General features: G+C 43.8%; 1 protein-coding gene across 50 annotated transcripts in view; it reads left to right on the top strand.

Annotated features, from left to right (window-relative positions):
- LOC110485647 (nuclear factor 1 X-type) overlaps positions 1 to 18,489 on the top strand; it is a 146,499-nt gene that overhangs the window by 35,231 nt on the left and 92,779 nt on the right. For 33 of the 50 annotated variants that reach the window (XM_036940264.2, XM_036940268.2, XM_090195680.1 and 30 more), the window contains one exon: positions 17,996 to 18,489. This exon is cut by the window's right edge and continues 38 nt beyond it. In XM_036940264.2, the coding sequence (XP_036796159.1) occupies positions 17,996 to 18,489 (494 nt within the window). Of the gene's footprint in view, positions 1 to 16,377; positions 17,196 to 17,845 lie in introns of those variants that run through there. The other 17 variants (XM_090195675.1, XM_090195692.1, XM_090195671.1 and 14 more) reach the window with 7 other exon arrangements.

Here is an 18,489-nt window from a genome sequence, read left to right as displayed (position 1 = left end):
CCGCGGGTCAAAACCGGCCCGGGAAGGATTCTTTTTGGCCTGCCAAAGTTTAGTAAAAAAAAAACACACAAAAAAACATATATTTGTGTGAAATTCAGCAACAAATATATAAAAAGCACATATTTTCCCAGGAATAAAAAGAAACGTGATCTTGTCTCAACGTAATCAAAGAATGAAATGAGTGAAATGTCCAAATACAATCTCTTTTTGGGCTTACGTGTAGTTGTGGTCAATTTGCAGTGTACAGATGAATATAATTATCTTCGCGACCCCCGACCCTCCAAGGCTGAATGGAGTTACCTACCCCTGCTCTAAGAGGATCCACCTGACAGAAATATTGACAATTAAATAACATGGTAAGAATCAGTCAACTCTGATGATGATCGTTATTAAACTGTCCGTAATGACGGCTGATAATAACATGGTAAGAATCAGTCAACTCTGATGATGATCGTTATTAAACTGTCCGTAATGACGGCTGATAATAACATGGTAAGAATCAGTCAACTCTGATGATGATCGTTATTAAACTGTCCGTAATGACGGCTGATAATAACATGGTAAGAATCAGTCAACTCTGATGATGATCGTTATTAAACTGTCCGTAATGACGGCTGATAATAACATGGTAAGAATCAGTCAACTCTGATGATGATCGTTATTAAACTGTCCGTAATGACGGCTGATAATAACATGGTAAGAATCAGTCAACTCTGATGATGATCGTTATTAAACTGTCCGTAATGACGGCTGATAATAACATGGTAAGAATCAGTCAACTCTGATGATGATCGTTATTAAACTGTCCGTAATGACGGCTGATAATAACATGGTAAGAATCAGTCAACTCTGATGATGATCGTTGTTAAACTGTCCGTAATGACGGCTGATAATAACATGGTAAGAATCAGTCAACTCTGATGATGATCGTTGTTAAACTGTCCGTAATGACGGCTGATAATAACATGGTAAGAATCAGTCAACTCTGATGATGATCGTTATTAAACTGTCCGTAATGACGGCTGATAATAACATGGTAAGAATCAGTCAACTCTGATGATGATCGTTGTTAAACTGTCCGTAATGACGGCTGATAATACCATATGGATTGGGGAAGAGACACACACACACACACACACACACACACACACACAAACATGTGCTGAGAGGCAATTGTAAGTTAATGTGAAACCATAGTAAAACACATGCAGATGTGGATTGGAAGGTTTTACCCCGAACTCAGTTCTAACCCTTTCCATTGTTACACTCCTTACGTTATTCCTAGTTTCATTTGACCAATCTCACCTGTGGAGTTTCAACACACAGTCACACACATGCAACTCTTCAACTGGGAGTCGGACCCGCAAATGAAAGACATTTGGAGCCCCCTCTCTCACCACACACACGTGGTGCGGTGGTGAGGGCGGTTGGCGGTATTGGGTGTGGTGGTGAGGGCGGTTGGTGGTATTGGGTGCGGTGATGAGGGTGGTTGGTGGTATTGGGTGCGGTGGTGAGGGCGGTTGGTGGTATTGGGTGCGGTGGTGAGGGCGGTTGGCGGTATTGGGTGCGGTGGTGAGGGCGGTTGATGGTATTGGGTGCGGTGGTGAGGGCGGTTGATGGTATTGGGTGCGGTGGTGAGGGCGGTTGATGGTATTGGGTGCGGTGGTGAGGGCGGTTGACAGTATTGGGTGCGGTGGTGAGGGCGGTTGATGGTATTGGGTGCGGTGGTGAGGGCGGTTGATGGTATTGGGTGCGGTGGTGAGGGCGGTTGACAGTATTGGGTGCGGTGGTGAGGGTGGTTGGTGGTTTTGGGTGCGGTGGTGAGGGCGGTTGGCGGTATTGGGTGCGGTGGTGAGGGCGGTTGATGGTATTGGGTGCGGTGGTGAGGGCGGTTGATGGTATTGGGTGCGGTGGTGAGGGCGGTTGACAGTATTGGGTGCGGTGGTGAGGGCGGTTGGCGGTATTGGGTGCGGTGGTGAGGGCGGTTGACAGTATTGGGTGCGGTGGTGAGGGCGGTTGATGGTATTGGGTGCGGTGGTGAGGGCGGTTGACAGTATTGGGTGCGGTGGTGAGGGCGGTTGGCGGTATTGGGGGGCTGGTGGCTACAACTAGGGAGGCAAGATAGCTAGAAGGGGTTGTGGCTGGGTGGGAGATGGTGATATGTTTGTGTTTATTGACTTAAAGACACACACACACATACACACACACACACACCAGGGCTCCAGACTCAGGGGAAACGCGTGTGTTTAGAACACACAGGTCTAATGATGCTGATTTAGACATTCTTGCGGTACTCTCTCTGGCTTGTGGTGTGTTAACTGGAACAGGAGCGACAAAAAGCCAGCTCAGTGAGAGTAGTGGGTGTTTGTGAGCCCTATGGGCCCTGGTCAAAAGTAGTGCACTATATAGGGAATAGGGTGCTATTTGGGGGGCAACCATGTAGGAGGGAAAACATACATCTCCAATGAGCATTGAACTCGTTCCCGGCAGTTTGTGTTTTCCCGGTTGCGCTCAATGTATTTATTTTCATATTCAGATGTTATGGATTGGTCCTGGAATAGAGCCGATCCTTTTCCCAGCAATGGGAATTTACACTGTTTGAATGTTCTCTCTCGTGTTCCAAACAGAGGAATTTTGAGTTGGAGGCTTTATGGGAGGTTTATAAGTGAATACTCAACCGCTTTTAAACAAATATCGGAATGATGAAAAACTTCCCATTTAATTTATTACGTCAAGATTTTCCTTTTGTGTGTGTGTGTGTGTGTGTGTGTGTGTGTGTGTGATTCATAGCATGGCAGTGTGTAGTCAGGTTTTTTACACACACACACACACACACACACACACACACACAATATCACACAAACCCCCTATCTCTCTCTCTCTCTCTCTCTCTCTCAGTAAGAGCAAGCCATTGGTCTTATCTCAGATTTTGTCAAACTACAAAGCTACTTTGCTAGCTTTCCTTGGAAATCAGCCCGTCTAGCCGATCTAACAACTATTTCTCCATTTGCCAGTCTATTGTCTAAGAACGGAATGTCATTCATTCCCAAAGACAGTTACCCAACTTCCCTCCCCAGTCAGCCTCTCTGTTAAACCCGACCTGGTTCTCCACCTTGTCTGACTCCTGTCTACTCCTCCAGATTAAAATGGTTGATAATAAACATATTGAGTTTCTTTACGGGATGTGATGGAATGCTGATACTAATGCATCAAAACCCTGTCTGTGTCCCAAAGGGCACCCTATTCCCTATATAGTGTACGACTTTAGACCATCCCATATGGCTCTGGTCAAAAGTAGCTCACTATACAGGGAATAGGGTACCCTTTGGGACACAGACCATATTATACTACTTAGAGGGAGCTAGTGCTACGAGCCAAGTACCTATCTGAGGAATCAGATATTATGGAAATGTGCCTCCTCTTAATCCTCCTCTATCCCCCTTTATGGGCTGCGTGTCAACTCGCACCCTATTCCCTACATAGTGCACTACTTTTGACTAGCACCTTATGATAATGAGGTGTCATTTGGGACACAACCTTAGACAGAGTTCCCTTTCCCCCTGAAGAATCACATATTTGAAAAGGCAGAAACTGTAATGTTGACTCACACAATACAGCAGCTCTCCATTTGGAGAACGACGTAAACCCTGAATCCTATTGTACATCTGATTCTTATATACCCTGTGTGTTTGCTTTTCAGTCCTAAAGCTTGTGTGTGTGTGTGTGTGTGTGTGTGTGTGTGTGTGTGTGTGTGTGTGTGTGTGTGTGTGTGTGTGTGTGTGTGTGTGTGTGTACGTGCACACTGTAACGGGACTATTGATAACAGTAAACCTTCTGGAATTCTCTCTTCTCCATCCTGAAACCATCTTCTCTTGCAGTCTGAAGCATGATTGAACAGTGCAGCAGAGGTCAAACCCACACGGCTGTTTTTGTTGGTGATGAAGTAGCAGCTATAACTCTGGCTTGACTCATTTGGCCACAGTGGTGGTGTGAGGCTTGGCTCGGCTGCGGCTGCTGCACTGCACATTTGAAAGCTACAGTCCGGGTTTCGTTCTCAGCAATACGGCAGTTTGTAAACGAGGGAGTAATAAAAAAAAGGTATTTTGGGTTTACGATAGGATAGGGTAGGGTAGGATAGGATAGGGTAGGGTAGGATAGGGTAGGATAGGATAGGATAGGGTAGGATAGGATAGGGTAGGGTAGGGTAGGATAGGGTAGGATAGGATAGGGTAGGATAGGATAGGGTAGGATAGGGTAGGATAGGGTAGGATGGGATAGGGTAGGATAGGGTAGGATAGGATAGGATAGGGTAGGATAGGATAGGATAGGGTAGGGTAGGATAGGGTAGGATCGGATAGGGTAGGGTAGGATAGGGTAGGATAGGGTAGGATAGGATAGGGTAGGATAGGATAGGATAGGGTAGGATAGGATAGGATAGGGTAGGGTAGGATAGGGTAGGATAGGATAGGGTAGGATGGGATAGAATAGGGTAGGATGGGATAGGATAGGGTAGGATAAGAAAGGATAGGACAGGATAAGGACAGTTGTGCTATAGGCTCACGACGCAAGTTATATTCTTCAAGAATCAATCTAGAATTGAAAGTGAACTCTAGAACATATTCCTAGATCACAGATTGTAGCTTTAAAGCCAAGCTCATTTTTTTTTCACCCTGAATCAGCTCTGCGTCTCCTGACTGACAGCCAAGAAGTTGAGAAGCATCTGACGTGGCAGCTACAGCTTGTGGTATGTGTGTCTATGTGTGTGCGCGTGTACGTGCAACAGCTACTCTCAGAATAGGAGAACAGTCCAGCTCTCTCTCTTCTGTTCTGACTCACAGTGTAACCAGCGGTACCACCACCACATCTGTAGCTGTGTTACTACGGTTTGGAAGGGAAAGTGTTTGGAATAAGTGCCCATTTTAGGTGTTTTCTGCCATGAATTTAGCTATTGAATGGGCTGGGCCCGCGGGCCGTAGATGCCCACCCCTGACGTAGGAAGTAGAAAAAAGTGTTTGGAATAAGTACTGTTTTGATCTACTAGTACTGAATTAAATTGAACAGGTTCTAAATCGTCCGTCAGGCTCGGGCACTGTTGGAGAGATGTGATTCCCTCCCCGGAGTCTCCTCTCAGACCCTGGCTGAATCCCAAATGTTAGTCTATTCCCTATATAGTGCGCTACTTTTGATGAGAGACCTATAGACCCTGGTCAAAACTGTGTTTGCATTTATCTGTCTGTCAGCTGTGGTTGTAACAGAGGATGTTATAACAGAAGATGTTGTAACAGAGGATGTTGTAACAGAGGATATATATTTTTTTATTTTACCTTTATTTAACTAGGCAAGTCAGTTAAGAACAAATTCTTATTTTCAATGACGGCTTAGGAACAGTGGGTGCTGTAACAGAGGATGCTGTAACCGAGCCACAGAACTTTAGTGGAGTTCTATTTACCATGATTAGGGCCAGTTTTCCTTCAAAACAAACTGCCTGTTCAGGGGCAGAATGACAGATTTGAACTTGCAACCTTGCGGTTACTAGCCCAACGCTCTAACCACTAGGCTACCCTGCCGCCCCAGAGGATGTTGTAACAGTTGATGCTGTAACCGAGGATGCTGTAACAGAGGATGCTGTAACAGAGGATGCTGTAACAGAGGATGCTGTAACAGAGGATGTTGTAACAGAGGATGCTGTAACAGAGGATGCTGTAACAGAGGATGCTGTAACAGAGGATGCTGTAACAGAGGATGTTGTAACAGAGGATGCTGTAACAGAGGATGCTGTAACAGAGGATGCTGTAACAGAGGATGCTGTAACAGAGGATGCTGTAACAGAGGATGCTGTAACAGAGGATGCTGTAACCGAGCCACAGAACTTTAGTGGAGTTCTATTTACCATGATTAGGGCCAGTTTTCCTTCAAAACAAACATGACCTTACTAGGAACATCTCTGGTCCCTAACTAAGATTTGTTTGAGTTCAATTTAATTAATCAAGATTGACAAGTGTAACAGTTGGTGGAGGACTAGGGTTTCGATAGGAGGAGAACAGGACAGTTAATCCTAGAGTAGGTGGTGGAGGACAATGCGGCCATCCCTCACAATGAAAAGGGTAATTAAATGTATTCTACGGTGATGACAGACCCATAGCATTACTATCCTATTACATCAACTGACACACTACATTTCAATGGGAGTTATTTACAAAAACAGTTTGTCGTGGCTGGTGATGACCGACTGGTGAAGACAGACTGGTAAAGTAGTATCCTCTTATGAACAGTACAATGCATCATCAACGTGTGTGCGTGTGTGTGTACGCGCGTGGTGAACTAGGGAGGCTAAAAGGTAGTCTCGCAGCACTTGTCTGTTTGGCACTAGTGTAATAAATGACTGTACTAGTTTGGAGTCTGGTTGAGTCAAGCTGTGTGGGGTGGTCCATGTGAGAGAGAAAAGAGGGAAAGAGAGAGAAGGGGAACAGAGGGGAGAAAGAGAGACCGAGATGACAAGAGAGTGTAAGGGTTACAGAGAGAGAGAAATAAAGATAGCTGTCGAGAGAGAGAGAGAGAGAGAGAGAGACTGCAGACCAGAGTGACAGAGCGAGGAAAGGGTGGTGGAATTAGGGAAGAGGGCTGGTGTTGGGGTTGGTGGGGTACAGAATGAATGTGTGAGTTGGGCTGGTGGGATGGTTGTGAGACATTTGCATAAAGGGTGAGGGCATCGTGCCCGGCGGTGGGGAAGGGTTGGCACCTCGCCTCACCAACTGGCAGAGGGAGGACTGAGGAGGAATAAAAGAGAGAGAATTACAGAAACCGAGAAAGGGAGAGGGAGTAAGAGAGAGTGAAGGGGAGAGAGTGTGATAGATAGGGAATGATAGATAGGGAGAGGGAGTGATAGAGAGGGTGATAGATAGATAGGGAGAGAGAGATAGATAGATAGATAGATAGATAGATAGATAGATAGATAGATAGATAGATAGATAGATAGATAGATAGATAGATAGATAGATAGATAGATAGATAGATAGATAGATAGATAGATAGATAGATAGATAGATAGATAGATAGATAGAAATGAAGAGAGAGTGATAGATAGAAATGAAGAGAGAGCGTGATGGAGAGAAAGGGAGAGAGAGAGTGATAGAGAGAAAGGGAGAGAGTGTGATTGATAGAGAGAGAGAGTGATAGAGAGAAAGGGAGAGAGAGAGTGTGATTGATAGAGAGAGAGAGTGATAGAGAGAAAGGGAGAGAGAGGAGGGAACTCACTCAATAGAGTGAGTTCCTACTCAATCTCTTGTTTCAGGGAGAGCTGTTGACAGAGCAGGAGAGGGGGGAGGAGGGGAGGCGAGAGGAGAGGAGGGGAGGAAAGGGGAAAGGGGAGGCGAGCGGAGAGGAGAGCAGGGGAGAGGAGAGGAGGGAAGGGGACGAGAGAGGAGGGAAGGGGATATATGGTTTGATTATCTGCTTCATTCCTGCTGTACTCCACCAACACTCATCCAAGGTTTATATTAAGTCCCTGCAGCTGTACTGTGGTCAAGCTGTTATTGGAATATGATATATACTGTATATGAACTTAAGTGTGTGTGTATGTGTGTGTCATGTGTGTCAGACAGTGTCCATGACACAAATACACACTCAGGTTCAGAGTGTGAGACAGTCCCCCCCTCTCGTTTAGCTGGAAAACAGTCTGTCTGTCCCCCCTACACACATGCACACACACACACACACACACACACACACGCACACACACACACCCTGCCCTCCCCTCTGAGTGTCAAGCACTGCCCACTTGACCTTTTCAGGAATGGCCGCCCTTGTGGACTGCTGGGGGGAATGCTGTGCATTCACTTTTAATGGAGCCGACCAGCTGGGGGGCAGACAGAGAATACCTAGTGCCGCCCCGGGGGCAAGTAGTACTATTATAATGGACAGGGGACTTAGTGACATATCTGATCCGCTTAGCTGCTTCTCCCTGCTCTGCACTGAAATATACACTCCTAATAATGTCATGTAGCACTGAATGCACAAATTAATAAAAAGTGAATGAATCAATGAATGGCTGAATCAATGAGTTATGAATTCGTTATTTCGCATTCCAATAGACACAATGAATCCTCTCAGTAATGTTAGGCTGCTGTATCAATTGTCAATATTGTGATATTGTAGTCCTCTTATTACCAGGCAGGAAATTGTTAGAATATGACTGGGCCATTGTCTGGACGAGGCCTCCTGCCATGTATTCTGGGATTTGCAGTCTATAGCTGGAAGAGGCTCCGATCCGGGCAGGGCCCTGTGCGTCTGGATTCGTTTATAGCACAAATACACTCAGGGCCTCACACACACACACACACACACACACACACACACATACACTCACTCCCTCGCCACGGAAATGGTTCCAGACTTTCACACATAGTAATGAGTCCGTGTGTAAACAGGGATAATTACAAACGATGCACAGACACACATTAATCATCATTCTAACTGCCTCACTAACGAGAAAAGAAAGAAATAAAGAAAAGGAAATGAAAGGAAGGAAGGAAGGAAGGAAGGAAGGAAGGAAGGAAGGAAGGAAGGAAGGAAGGAAGGAAGGAAGGAAGGAAGGAAGGACAGACAGAGTTTCTTCTCATTTTCTCAGGGAGTTATGTTAACTTCAGGCTGGGGCAGACTAGGCTGGGGCAGACTAAAAGTGGTTGCAGTTACACTGATTCAAGTGCATGGCACCAAATTGGTACTATACTGGATTTTGGCAGTGAATGCAGGTTGAGAGGATAAGGGGATGTATAGAGAGAGAGAGCGAGAGAGACCCTTGTGTTTTATTATGCAGTGGAGTGTGAGGAAGTGTGTGTTTGTGAGGGAGAGAGCGAGTGAGCGAGAGAGAACGTGTGTTTGTGAGGAAGAAGAGACACTATTGTAACCTGTATTTTTAAACCCTATGGTTTATACACAGTTGCAAACGCTGGTCTGCTGCAACTGCAGTGCGGCTCTGCTGTCCTGCGCACCTTGCTTTTCCTCCTTTCCCCGTGGGAAGAAAACATGGAAACTTGGCTGTAGCTATAAGAACACATTTTTTCCCCTTTTTCTTTTAATACAGAGCAGCCTAAATGGCAGAATGCTCCATACTAATGCAGATATTCCTGCCCTGTACAAAGTTTAGGAGGGAAGTTAAGAAGTTTGCATTGGATCTTCTAGGCAAAGCACAGGCCCTTTTAACAACTTCATGACTCATAGTAATTCCGCAATCTATTCTAGAACACCGGAACTTGAATACAGAACACCCTAGAAAGCAAGCAGCAACACACACACACACACACACACGCACACACACACACACACACACACACACACACACACACACACACACACACACACACACACACACACACACACACACACACGAGCATTTGACGTGGAAAATATCCCTCTGTGCCGTGGTCCAAATCCCTCGCACTCTTTCCCTTACATCATCGCAGTACCTGTCAATATGTGATTTTACTGAGCAGATGTCGAACGTTGTCCTCCCAATTTCAACTGTGACACGTCCGTCCTCGCGCTCTCCAGTGACTTTGTGTTTTATGGGAGAGCAAGAGAATACGTGCAGTTCTCCGGTATTCGGTGTCACTCACCAGTCATTGCTTCACCATCTTGAATGAACCTTATACTAAAATAGAATGAAGTAGTCATACGTTCCAATCGCATTTTTAACTAATTCGATTTCCTTCCACAACTTGACCTTAGCCATATTTTTTTAAATTTTTTACATCATATCCCTATTTATAAGTAGGCCTAATACGGAAATAATAATCTAGTCCATCGACACGATAGTTGTATTGTGTTATTTGTATTGCATCCCTAAAATGCATTTCTAGAACTTTTACTATGAAAAATAAGAAACATGACTATAGAAGCAGTGATATGTGAATAGCAATGGATTGATGTGTTTTTATACCTGATAATATGTTCTGCATGATATGACTATGTTTGAGCAAGGCATTTGAGTAAAGAAACATCATTTTATTATTCCCAAATATTATAATTAGCTTATACAAATATGCTGGTGGTTAATTCGTTTTTTCTACTGTACATTTTGTATTTTAGAAGAAAATATAATTTTTCCCTATACTCAACTGCTAAACTTAATAAAAGGCCTATGTTATTTACAGGAAAAAACGTTTAGGTTACCAAACTGTCTAAACAATACATTTAAATTAAACTTAATTGCTCTCTCTTTAAAAAAAAAAACTATTTTAGAAAATGAATGAATGAGCTTTTATATTGCATTTCATTGTTTATAACTGAATTTACCAAAATTGGCCAACAGTAGAAATAGAGGATTGCACTATTGTCCTGTAAATCAGAAGCATGTTTCTGAGTAAATGTACCTTCGTAGTGATTCAGGCTATAAGGTGAAGTGCACGAAAATGAAACATCATTTAATCAACTTGATCATTTGATTTCGGATCTACAAGTCTTTTTTAGCTGACGTTCCACTCATGTCTTTGGTAAATGACCAAGGAGTGGAATGGAATTGCTCAACAGAGATGGCAACCAGGTTCAAATGAAATGGCAAAGCATGCACAAGAAATTATGACGTTTGTTTATTAGTTGCACGTATCAGTTGTTAAATCTCAATATGTAGCAGAATTTGTCAAAATGTAATGTATTTATTTAGTCATTTCAAGCAGTAAAGAAACATTGAATATATATTTGGGGTGTATTCATGGTTCATTTATCTATGTAGGATTATTTTGATGTTATTACATGATGCGTCTCTACTCGTTTAAGGCCATACTAGAACAAAACAGAAGATTCTAGTAACTTACAAATAGGCTCCATCCGTAGGCCCACATAACCTACAGATAATGTATGAAAATAGACAATTTCTTTATTCATCTTATTCCGAAAAATTATTTGTAGTCAATCTTTATCATTTGGATTATTATATGGGGTTGATAGTTAAAATTGTTAGAAACCATTAGGTCCATGTAGGTCTGCAGATGGGCCTATTCAGAGTAAAAACCTGGAAGCAAAATGATATGTAGTGTAACATTGGCTCTATAGATAACACACACTGGGTATATTTATGTTTATGAATAGTAAAATGTTCAATTTTCGTGTGAGAAAAAGCTGACCAATTTGGCTGCAAGTATTGCTGCTTTTGGTTGAGCCTCGCGCCTAACGCGGAGTTTCCCGCCACTTGGATCTGTTTTTACTGAGATGAAGTGCGAGGAGGTTTGTTCCTATTATAACAGTCTATATGATGTGAGTCAAATATAACAAGAGAGGAGGTTTGTTCCTATTATAACAGTCTATATGATGTGAGTCAAATATAACAAGAGAGGTTTGTTCCTATTATAACAGTCTATATGATGTGAGTCAAATATAACAAGAGAGGAGGTTTGTTCCTATTATAACAGTCTATATGATGTGAGTCAAATATAACAAGAGAGGTTTGTTCCTATTATAACAGTCTATATGATGTGAGTCAAATATAACAAGAGAGGAGGTTTGTTCCTATTATAACAGTCTATATGATGTGAGTCAAATATAACAAGAGAGGTTTGTTCCTATTATAACAGTCTATATGATGTGAGTCAAATATAACAAGAGAGGTTTGTTCCTATTATAACAGTCTATATGATGTGAGTCAAATATAACAAGAGAGGTTTGTTCCTATTATAACAGTCTATATGATGTGAGTCAAATATAACAAGAGAGGTTTGTTCCTATTATAACAGTCTATATGATGTGAGTCAAATATAACAAGAGAGGTTTGTTCCTATTATAACAGTCTATATGATGTGAGTCAAATATAACAAGAGAGGTTTGTTCCTATTATAACAGTCTAAATGATGTGAGTCAAATATAACAAGAGAGGAGGTTTGTTCCTATTATAACAGTCTATATGATGTGAGTCAAATATAACAAGAGAGGAGGTTTGTTCCTATTATAACAGTCTATATGATGTGAGTCAAATATAACAAGAGAGGAGGTTTGTTCCTATTTTAACAGTCTATATGATGTGAGTCAAATATAACAAGAGAGGAGGTTTGTTCCTATTTTAACAGTCTATATGATGTGAGTCAAATATAACAAGAGAGAAGAGAAGTTCAGAGATGCCGCGGTCGTCTAAAGTGGTTCTACAGAAACACAGAAAGCGGCTATAGCAGAACATGTTTTCTGGAAGAGATTACAATTTACTGGTCCCCACAGCAAGCAGTTATTTTCCCCCTCGGCAACGCTTTTATTTTTATTTTCTGCCGGTTGTAAATCTTGGCAATGCAAATATAGCCTACATTTGTGCTGAGTGCTGTTTTCATACAACGTTAGGCTACCTGCTCAGTCCTTGGCTATTGAAAGAAAGAGACTCGTTTTGGCAGGCTTCGCCAGTAGGCTACGTGTTCCTTTCAAGATAAAGATATCGGCTATTTGAATGTTTAGGTAGAATGTTTAGGCAGACTATCTACATTTAAAGGTTTATTTCTAGTACTTGCCTTTATAGCTTTAATTTAACGGGGACTTGTTTATGTTTTTTTCTGGACTGCTAGTGCTACCTTTCGGCTTAATTTAATGCCTAATTGGTTCAGGCCTACAAAGGAAAGCTTTCTATTCAATATCACTTCTATGTCACTTCTAGATTAGATATGAAGTAGAAAAACGTTTTGTAGACCTTAAATTAATTTATAATTCAATAGTATCAAACGTAGAGAGAAGGCTTTTAATTCCCTCATATGGAATGTTAGGCCTTTCCTATTTCTCATGTGTGAGTGCCATCCACTCAGTTTGTTCAGAGGCCTTCTGATATCCTCAATAGGCCTACCGTCCTATAAAATGTTGGCCTATAGGCTATATAAACGTGTTTTGCTGGTAGGCCTATATGACAGGGTTGTTGCGGATTCTTTATAAGCAATTCGAAATAAAAATGCAACAATGGAACTGTGTGTGTTACACACCATAATGCCTCGGGTAACGTTCTCGTTCTTTTCCCTTTGTCTGCCTTTTTGGCAGTTGTTTCACTCTGTACACAACTCCAAGGATTTTCCCGCGGTTTGTGTGTAAACTCGATGGATTTGTCCATTCATATATATATATACACTCATTGGTAAAACTATAGGCAGCTTTCCCAGTTCCAAACACTCGTTTTTTCCCCATCTCTCCCTCTTCACTTGCTCTCTTTTTCGTTTGTGAGAAACGAAAGCGCAGGAGATCCTCTGTGCAGCCTCGCGAACAAAGGTCACCGTTTAGAGAGAGAGAGTGGAACGCGGAGATAAGATGAGCTCTCTCTCTCTCTCTCTCTCTCTCTCTCTCTCTCAAAACAACCCAAAACACGATTGCAGAACAGGAGATACCAGTAGATATACCGTTGGCCCGCGGCAAGAGGCCCATGGCAGGCGGCCGTTGGCGACAGACACACACTCACCGACCGCCTGCGGAGCGAGCGCATGTAATGGCCAAATGCATCCAACATATCCACTATAACTAGGCATGTCTCTCCTATTTAAAAGCAAGAAATACGTTTTGAAAAATGATATTAACTGCCACATAATAAATGGTAGGGTGCCACAGACTGGTGTCCTGGCCAAAATAATAAAAGTTCTGCATTTGGCTAATTATATTAAACACGTGTAGGTCATGTTTATTCGTATCTACAGTGGTCCGGCGCTATATAATAGGCATAATTTAAGATTAATCTGGGAACGAAAGCTTCAGCTGTTAAACGCGTGGCTTTATTGAGGTATTTTGGATTTTATCAAATAAATCTCAGACACAAAATAGTCCAATCAAATCAGTGTTGGCGTCATGTCGATTGATTCACATAAATATATATATATGAAAAATGTGAGCTTGCTTGAACCCTCTTTACTTTGCCTCATCAGATTTATGGAAATGTTATTGCCAGTCTGTGATAGAATATTTTGCATGAATAGTGTAAAAATAGAATCTTGTGCTATCTTATATTATGCAGAACCATAGAGAGCTTTCATTCATTTACTTGACGATATTTTCTGTTTGTTTTTGTTCCAGTCTGGTTGTGGTTGCAGCATCATTATATGACACTTGTGACAATATGGGTGATATTGATGACAATATCGATACTTGAGGCAATAGTAGCCTATGGGTTGTAAAGTAGCCATCTCTCCCCATCACTTTGTATTATACAATATGCTTAACGCTCACTTAAGAGATGGTATGGATCCCCTCTCTCGTTCCTTATTCTCTCTCTCCAACTCTCTCTCTCTCTCTCTCTCCTCTCATCTTGTTATTTCTCCCAAATTCCCCTCTCTGTAACTTCTCTTCCCCACATTTGGTGCTCTGCCCCACATTTTGTGCCCACAGAGTTACTGTGTTGTCTCTCCTTCCCACATTCGGTGCCCGCCTATGTATTAGCATGTTCGTCAACCAGTGCCCGTCCAGCCCAGCCTGTCCAGATTGGGTCTTTGCTCAGTACCACCATCCAGCACAATGCAGCCAGACACCCGGCTAGCCAGGCCGTGGCTTCGCTGTCAGGCAGAGGCAGAGAGAGCAAGCTGGGCTAGATGGCCGTGTAGATCTGATGGCCCTGGGCTGGAACCAGAGGATTCTTGGTCTTTGTAGGGATGTTCAGAGAGTGGCCATCGGGCCAGAATCAAATAGTTCTACTTCCATGCCAGAGGACCTACATGATGCTCCCATTTTGCCCATTTTTGACACAATCTCTGTCATTTCCTCCTGGCCCGAATTTACTTATTTTTTTTCACATCACTTAGATTTGTGATTTTGTGTGTGTGTGTGAGCAATTATACCATCATGGGATGGCTGTGAGAATGTTATATTTAGCATAATTATCCTCTTTGTTTTCCCCTCAGAAATGCTGTATATACAATATATATATATATATGAATTATATCCCCTGTGGAACCCAAATGTCCTATTTCCTGAACACTTGTCCCATAGTGGGTACACTCCTTCCTTCCTCACTAGGGTCAGACAGCCAATGAGAGCAAGTAAAGTGGTAGCCAGGGTGATGCAGTCAGTCGCCAACTCCCTTCTGTTCAACCTGCCTGATGTTTCATATGTCCTGTACGTCATTGGAGGGAAATGCATTACGTCCAACGTTACATGTTGGAGTATGAAAATAAAGCAATAAAAATGTCATGTTTTTATATATTACAAAGAAAGGGGCGATGTGTATTTTCGGAGGCACAGACAGCCGATACACCTTTGTGACTTGCAGTGAACAGATCCTTTGTAAGGTCTCCCATATCTGCATGCCCTGCATTCGTAAACAGCGTGTAGGCTGCATTTACATTTACAGAGACACGGTCCAGTCCGTAGCGGACCGGTTCGGTTCCCAAGTTTCCATTGTCCACTGACTGAACCCCTCTCATTGGAATGCTCTCTACATTTGTAACAGAAACCTTTAATGTGTGTTGAACACACTGTTGTCAAGCACGCGACTGCTAAAAAGGGCCATTTTGGAATTGGAATGAATGTGAGCGAACGAATAGAAAAAGGTCCAGTTTGGAACAAATGCGAGAGAGTGATTTAAAACAGAGTGAGTGTTTTTGGATAGAAGATGGATGGATGGATTTTTTTGGGGGGGGAAGGGGGGAACGGAATGGTTGTTCTTCTCCTCTTTTCCCCCTCTCGCTCTCTTTGTTTGTGTGGTAAATCCAGGAGCAGCTGCTTGGTTTGAGGGTCTAGTGGGATTTTGGGGCTGCTCTTTCTCATGGCATCCTGTGCCAAGGTGGTGAAACACGAGCAGAGAGCGGAGGAGAGAGAGAAAGAGGGGGAGAGAGGGGAGGGAAGGATTGGCTCTGGGCGGGTGCACTGGGAGAGGGTGTCTGCGTCCCAAATGGCACCCTATTCCCTGTTTACTGCACTACTTTTGCTCGGGGACCATAGGGCTCTGGTCAAAAGTAGTGCACTATATAGGGAATAGAGGGTGCCATTTGGGAGACAACCAGAGAGATCGTGCTGGTTTGATGAGATGGTGGTGACCATGCTGGTGATGGAAGACAAGGATGGGTGAGGAAGGGGGGCGGGTAGGTGGAGTAGAGGCGGCCAGTGCTGTCTGGATTGGTGCATGTAAAATGAATATCCACTGGACTTTGCCTTTCCACTAGATTGGACTTGTCTATTTGGCTAATGACATACCTTCTGTCTGCTCCACACACAATCCCCCTCTCCCTCCCTTCCTCCCTCCCGCTCGCTCCCTCTCTCTCTCTCTTGCGCGCTCCCTTGCTCTTTATCTCTCTCCACTCTCTCCACTACCAGCCACCAACCCTACCTCCCCCTCCTCCCTCCCTCCTCTTTGCCATATCTCTGTCTCCCCTCCCTTTCAGTCGCTCGGAGCGTGCGTATTGGCTGAGGCTGAGCAGCTCTCTGTGCCAAGTAGGTGGGCCTTGTGCGCGTTGGCACAGACTCAGTCAATGGTTAGAGAAGCAAAGTGGAGAGGAACAGAGAGAAAGAGAGAGACAGTTGGAGAGAAAGAGGGGGGAAAAGACAGAAGACTGCAGCCCGGGTTTGCCAGCGGTCGTACACTCTTCCAACATTGATTCGAGTCCTCTTGTTTTTTTTATCTTCTTCTCCTCCGTCCTGCCCCCCCCCCCCCTTCTTCCGACTCTCAGTGTCTCTCTCTATCCGTGAGTCGTAGTTAGCCTACAGATCTGACCCAGTACCACCATACTGCTGCTTTGCCAAAGCATTTTTGTTTTGTTTTTGGCCCCCAAAATGTTTTTCCTTTTTTGAAAGCGAACAAAGAAGCGGTTTCATTTAACATTTTTAAACTCATCTCATCGCTTTATTTAAATTGTATTAAGTTTTATTACACGCATACAACCGTTGTTGTTGTTCTGTAATTCACTTTTTAACTTTCCCTCCACTCTCTCTCTCTCTCTCTCTCCGGTGTTGTTGAACACCACCTGGTTTAGCTGCTCTTCTGCCACAGTACCTCCTGTGTTTCTGTGCTGGTACTACACCATCCTCACCCCCTCCTTCGCCTCTCCTTCATTCTTGACTTTGTTTTTCTTCTTCTTGCATTTATTGGACAATTTTTGCAGCTTTCCTCCGTTTTTTTCCTCCCTCCCGCCTTTCTTCTTCATTTGTCTTGTAATTTGTAACATACTGTAGTTGCGGAAGTTGTTGTGTATTGACTCAGTAAACCGGTATCGAACTGGTATACTGTTTTGTCTGGCGCAGTGAATTTATCATGAGACAGCGAAATGGTAACTACCAAGGTTTTATTTGTCTATTTTTCCCCTTCTGTCTTGTGATGACTGTTTTGTTGTTGATAGAGTTTGAGTATTGATGTGAATTCAGAGTTTTTGGCAGAGATATGCATGATTTTTATTGAGGATGTGATGTTTTGTTCAGAACTAGAGTTATTATTATGTGAGTTATCGTGTTAGCAGACTAAGCAGGTATGAGGGTATTTCTGAAGAGACTATTTCTCGTGTTCTTGTGTTGGTTTTCTATCCTGTCCTTTGGATTTTAACTGGATGCAAAGTTGAATTTCCTGCTCTGTTTGAATAACGCTTTTATCTGAGTTATTTTTTTGAAGCCATTTATTGGTGTATTATAAGGATTGTAGCTCTACACAATGACATGCCTGCTATGTGCGCGTTAATGGCATGAACATCAGCTCATCAAAATATTGTCAACAGTGTTTTATTATTAGATATTACTGGTCGATAACATGAGATAGTTTGCCTCTATCAGTATACTGTTGTTTGTTTGTTTTAATGTTTGTGTGTGTAGCCTGTGTCCGTCTGGTTCCTCTCTTTCTCTCTCCCTCTCCCTCTCTCTCTCTCTCTCTCTCTCTCTCCCCCAGCACCTCTCTCTCGTTCATTCTCTCCCTCCGCTCCCACAGAGCGGGAGCTGCTGCTCCTCAATGCTGCGCGCCGGTGCTAACTGCCTCTCCTCTCTCTTCCCCTCTCCCCCGCTCCCCCTCTCCCCCGCCTTCTCCTCCCCCCCTCATTTCTCCCCCTCCTCCTCCCCCTGTTTCCACCCCCCCCACCACCACCAGGATGAATTCCACCCGTTCATCGAGGCCCTGCTGCCCCACGTCCGAGCCTTCTCCTACACATGGTTCAACCTGCAGGCCCGCAAGCGCAAGTACTTCAAGAAGCACGAGAAGAAGATGTCCAAGGAGGAAGAGCGCGCAGTCAAAGATGAACTGCTGGGAGAAAAATCCGAGATCAAACAGAAATGGGCGTCGAGGCTCCTTGCCAAGCTCCGCAAGGACATCCGTCCAGAGTTCCGGGAGGACTTTGTCCTCACCATCACCGGGAAGAAAGCCCCCTGCTGCGTCCTCTCCAACCCCGACCAGAAGGGTAAGATCAGGAGGATCGACTGTCTGCGCCAGGCTGACAAGGTGTGGAGGCTGGACCTGGTGATGGTCATCCTGTTCAAGGGCAGCCCCCTGGAGAGTACGGACGGAGAGCGTCTGGCCAAGTCGCCCCAGTGCTCCAACCACGGCCTGTGTGTCCAGCCGCATCACATCGGGGTCTCCGTCAAAGA

Source organism: Oncorhynchus mykiss, chromosome 13 (genome assembly GCF_057628025.1).
Source record: "Oncorhynchus mykiss isolate SJ-2025 chromosome 13, ASM5762802v1, whole genome shotgun sequence".
NCBI classification, from domain to species: domain Eukaryota; kingdom Metazoa; phylum Chordata; class Actinopteri; order Salmoniformes; family Salmonidae; genus Oncorhynchus; species Oncorhynchus mykiss.
The sequence above is the reverse complement of the archived record's forward strand: the minus strand, read 5'-3'. Positions and strand labels throughout refer to the sequence as shown.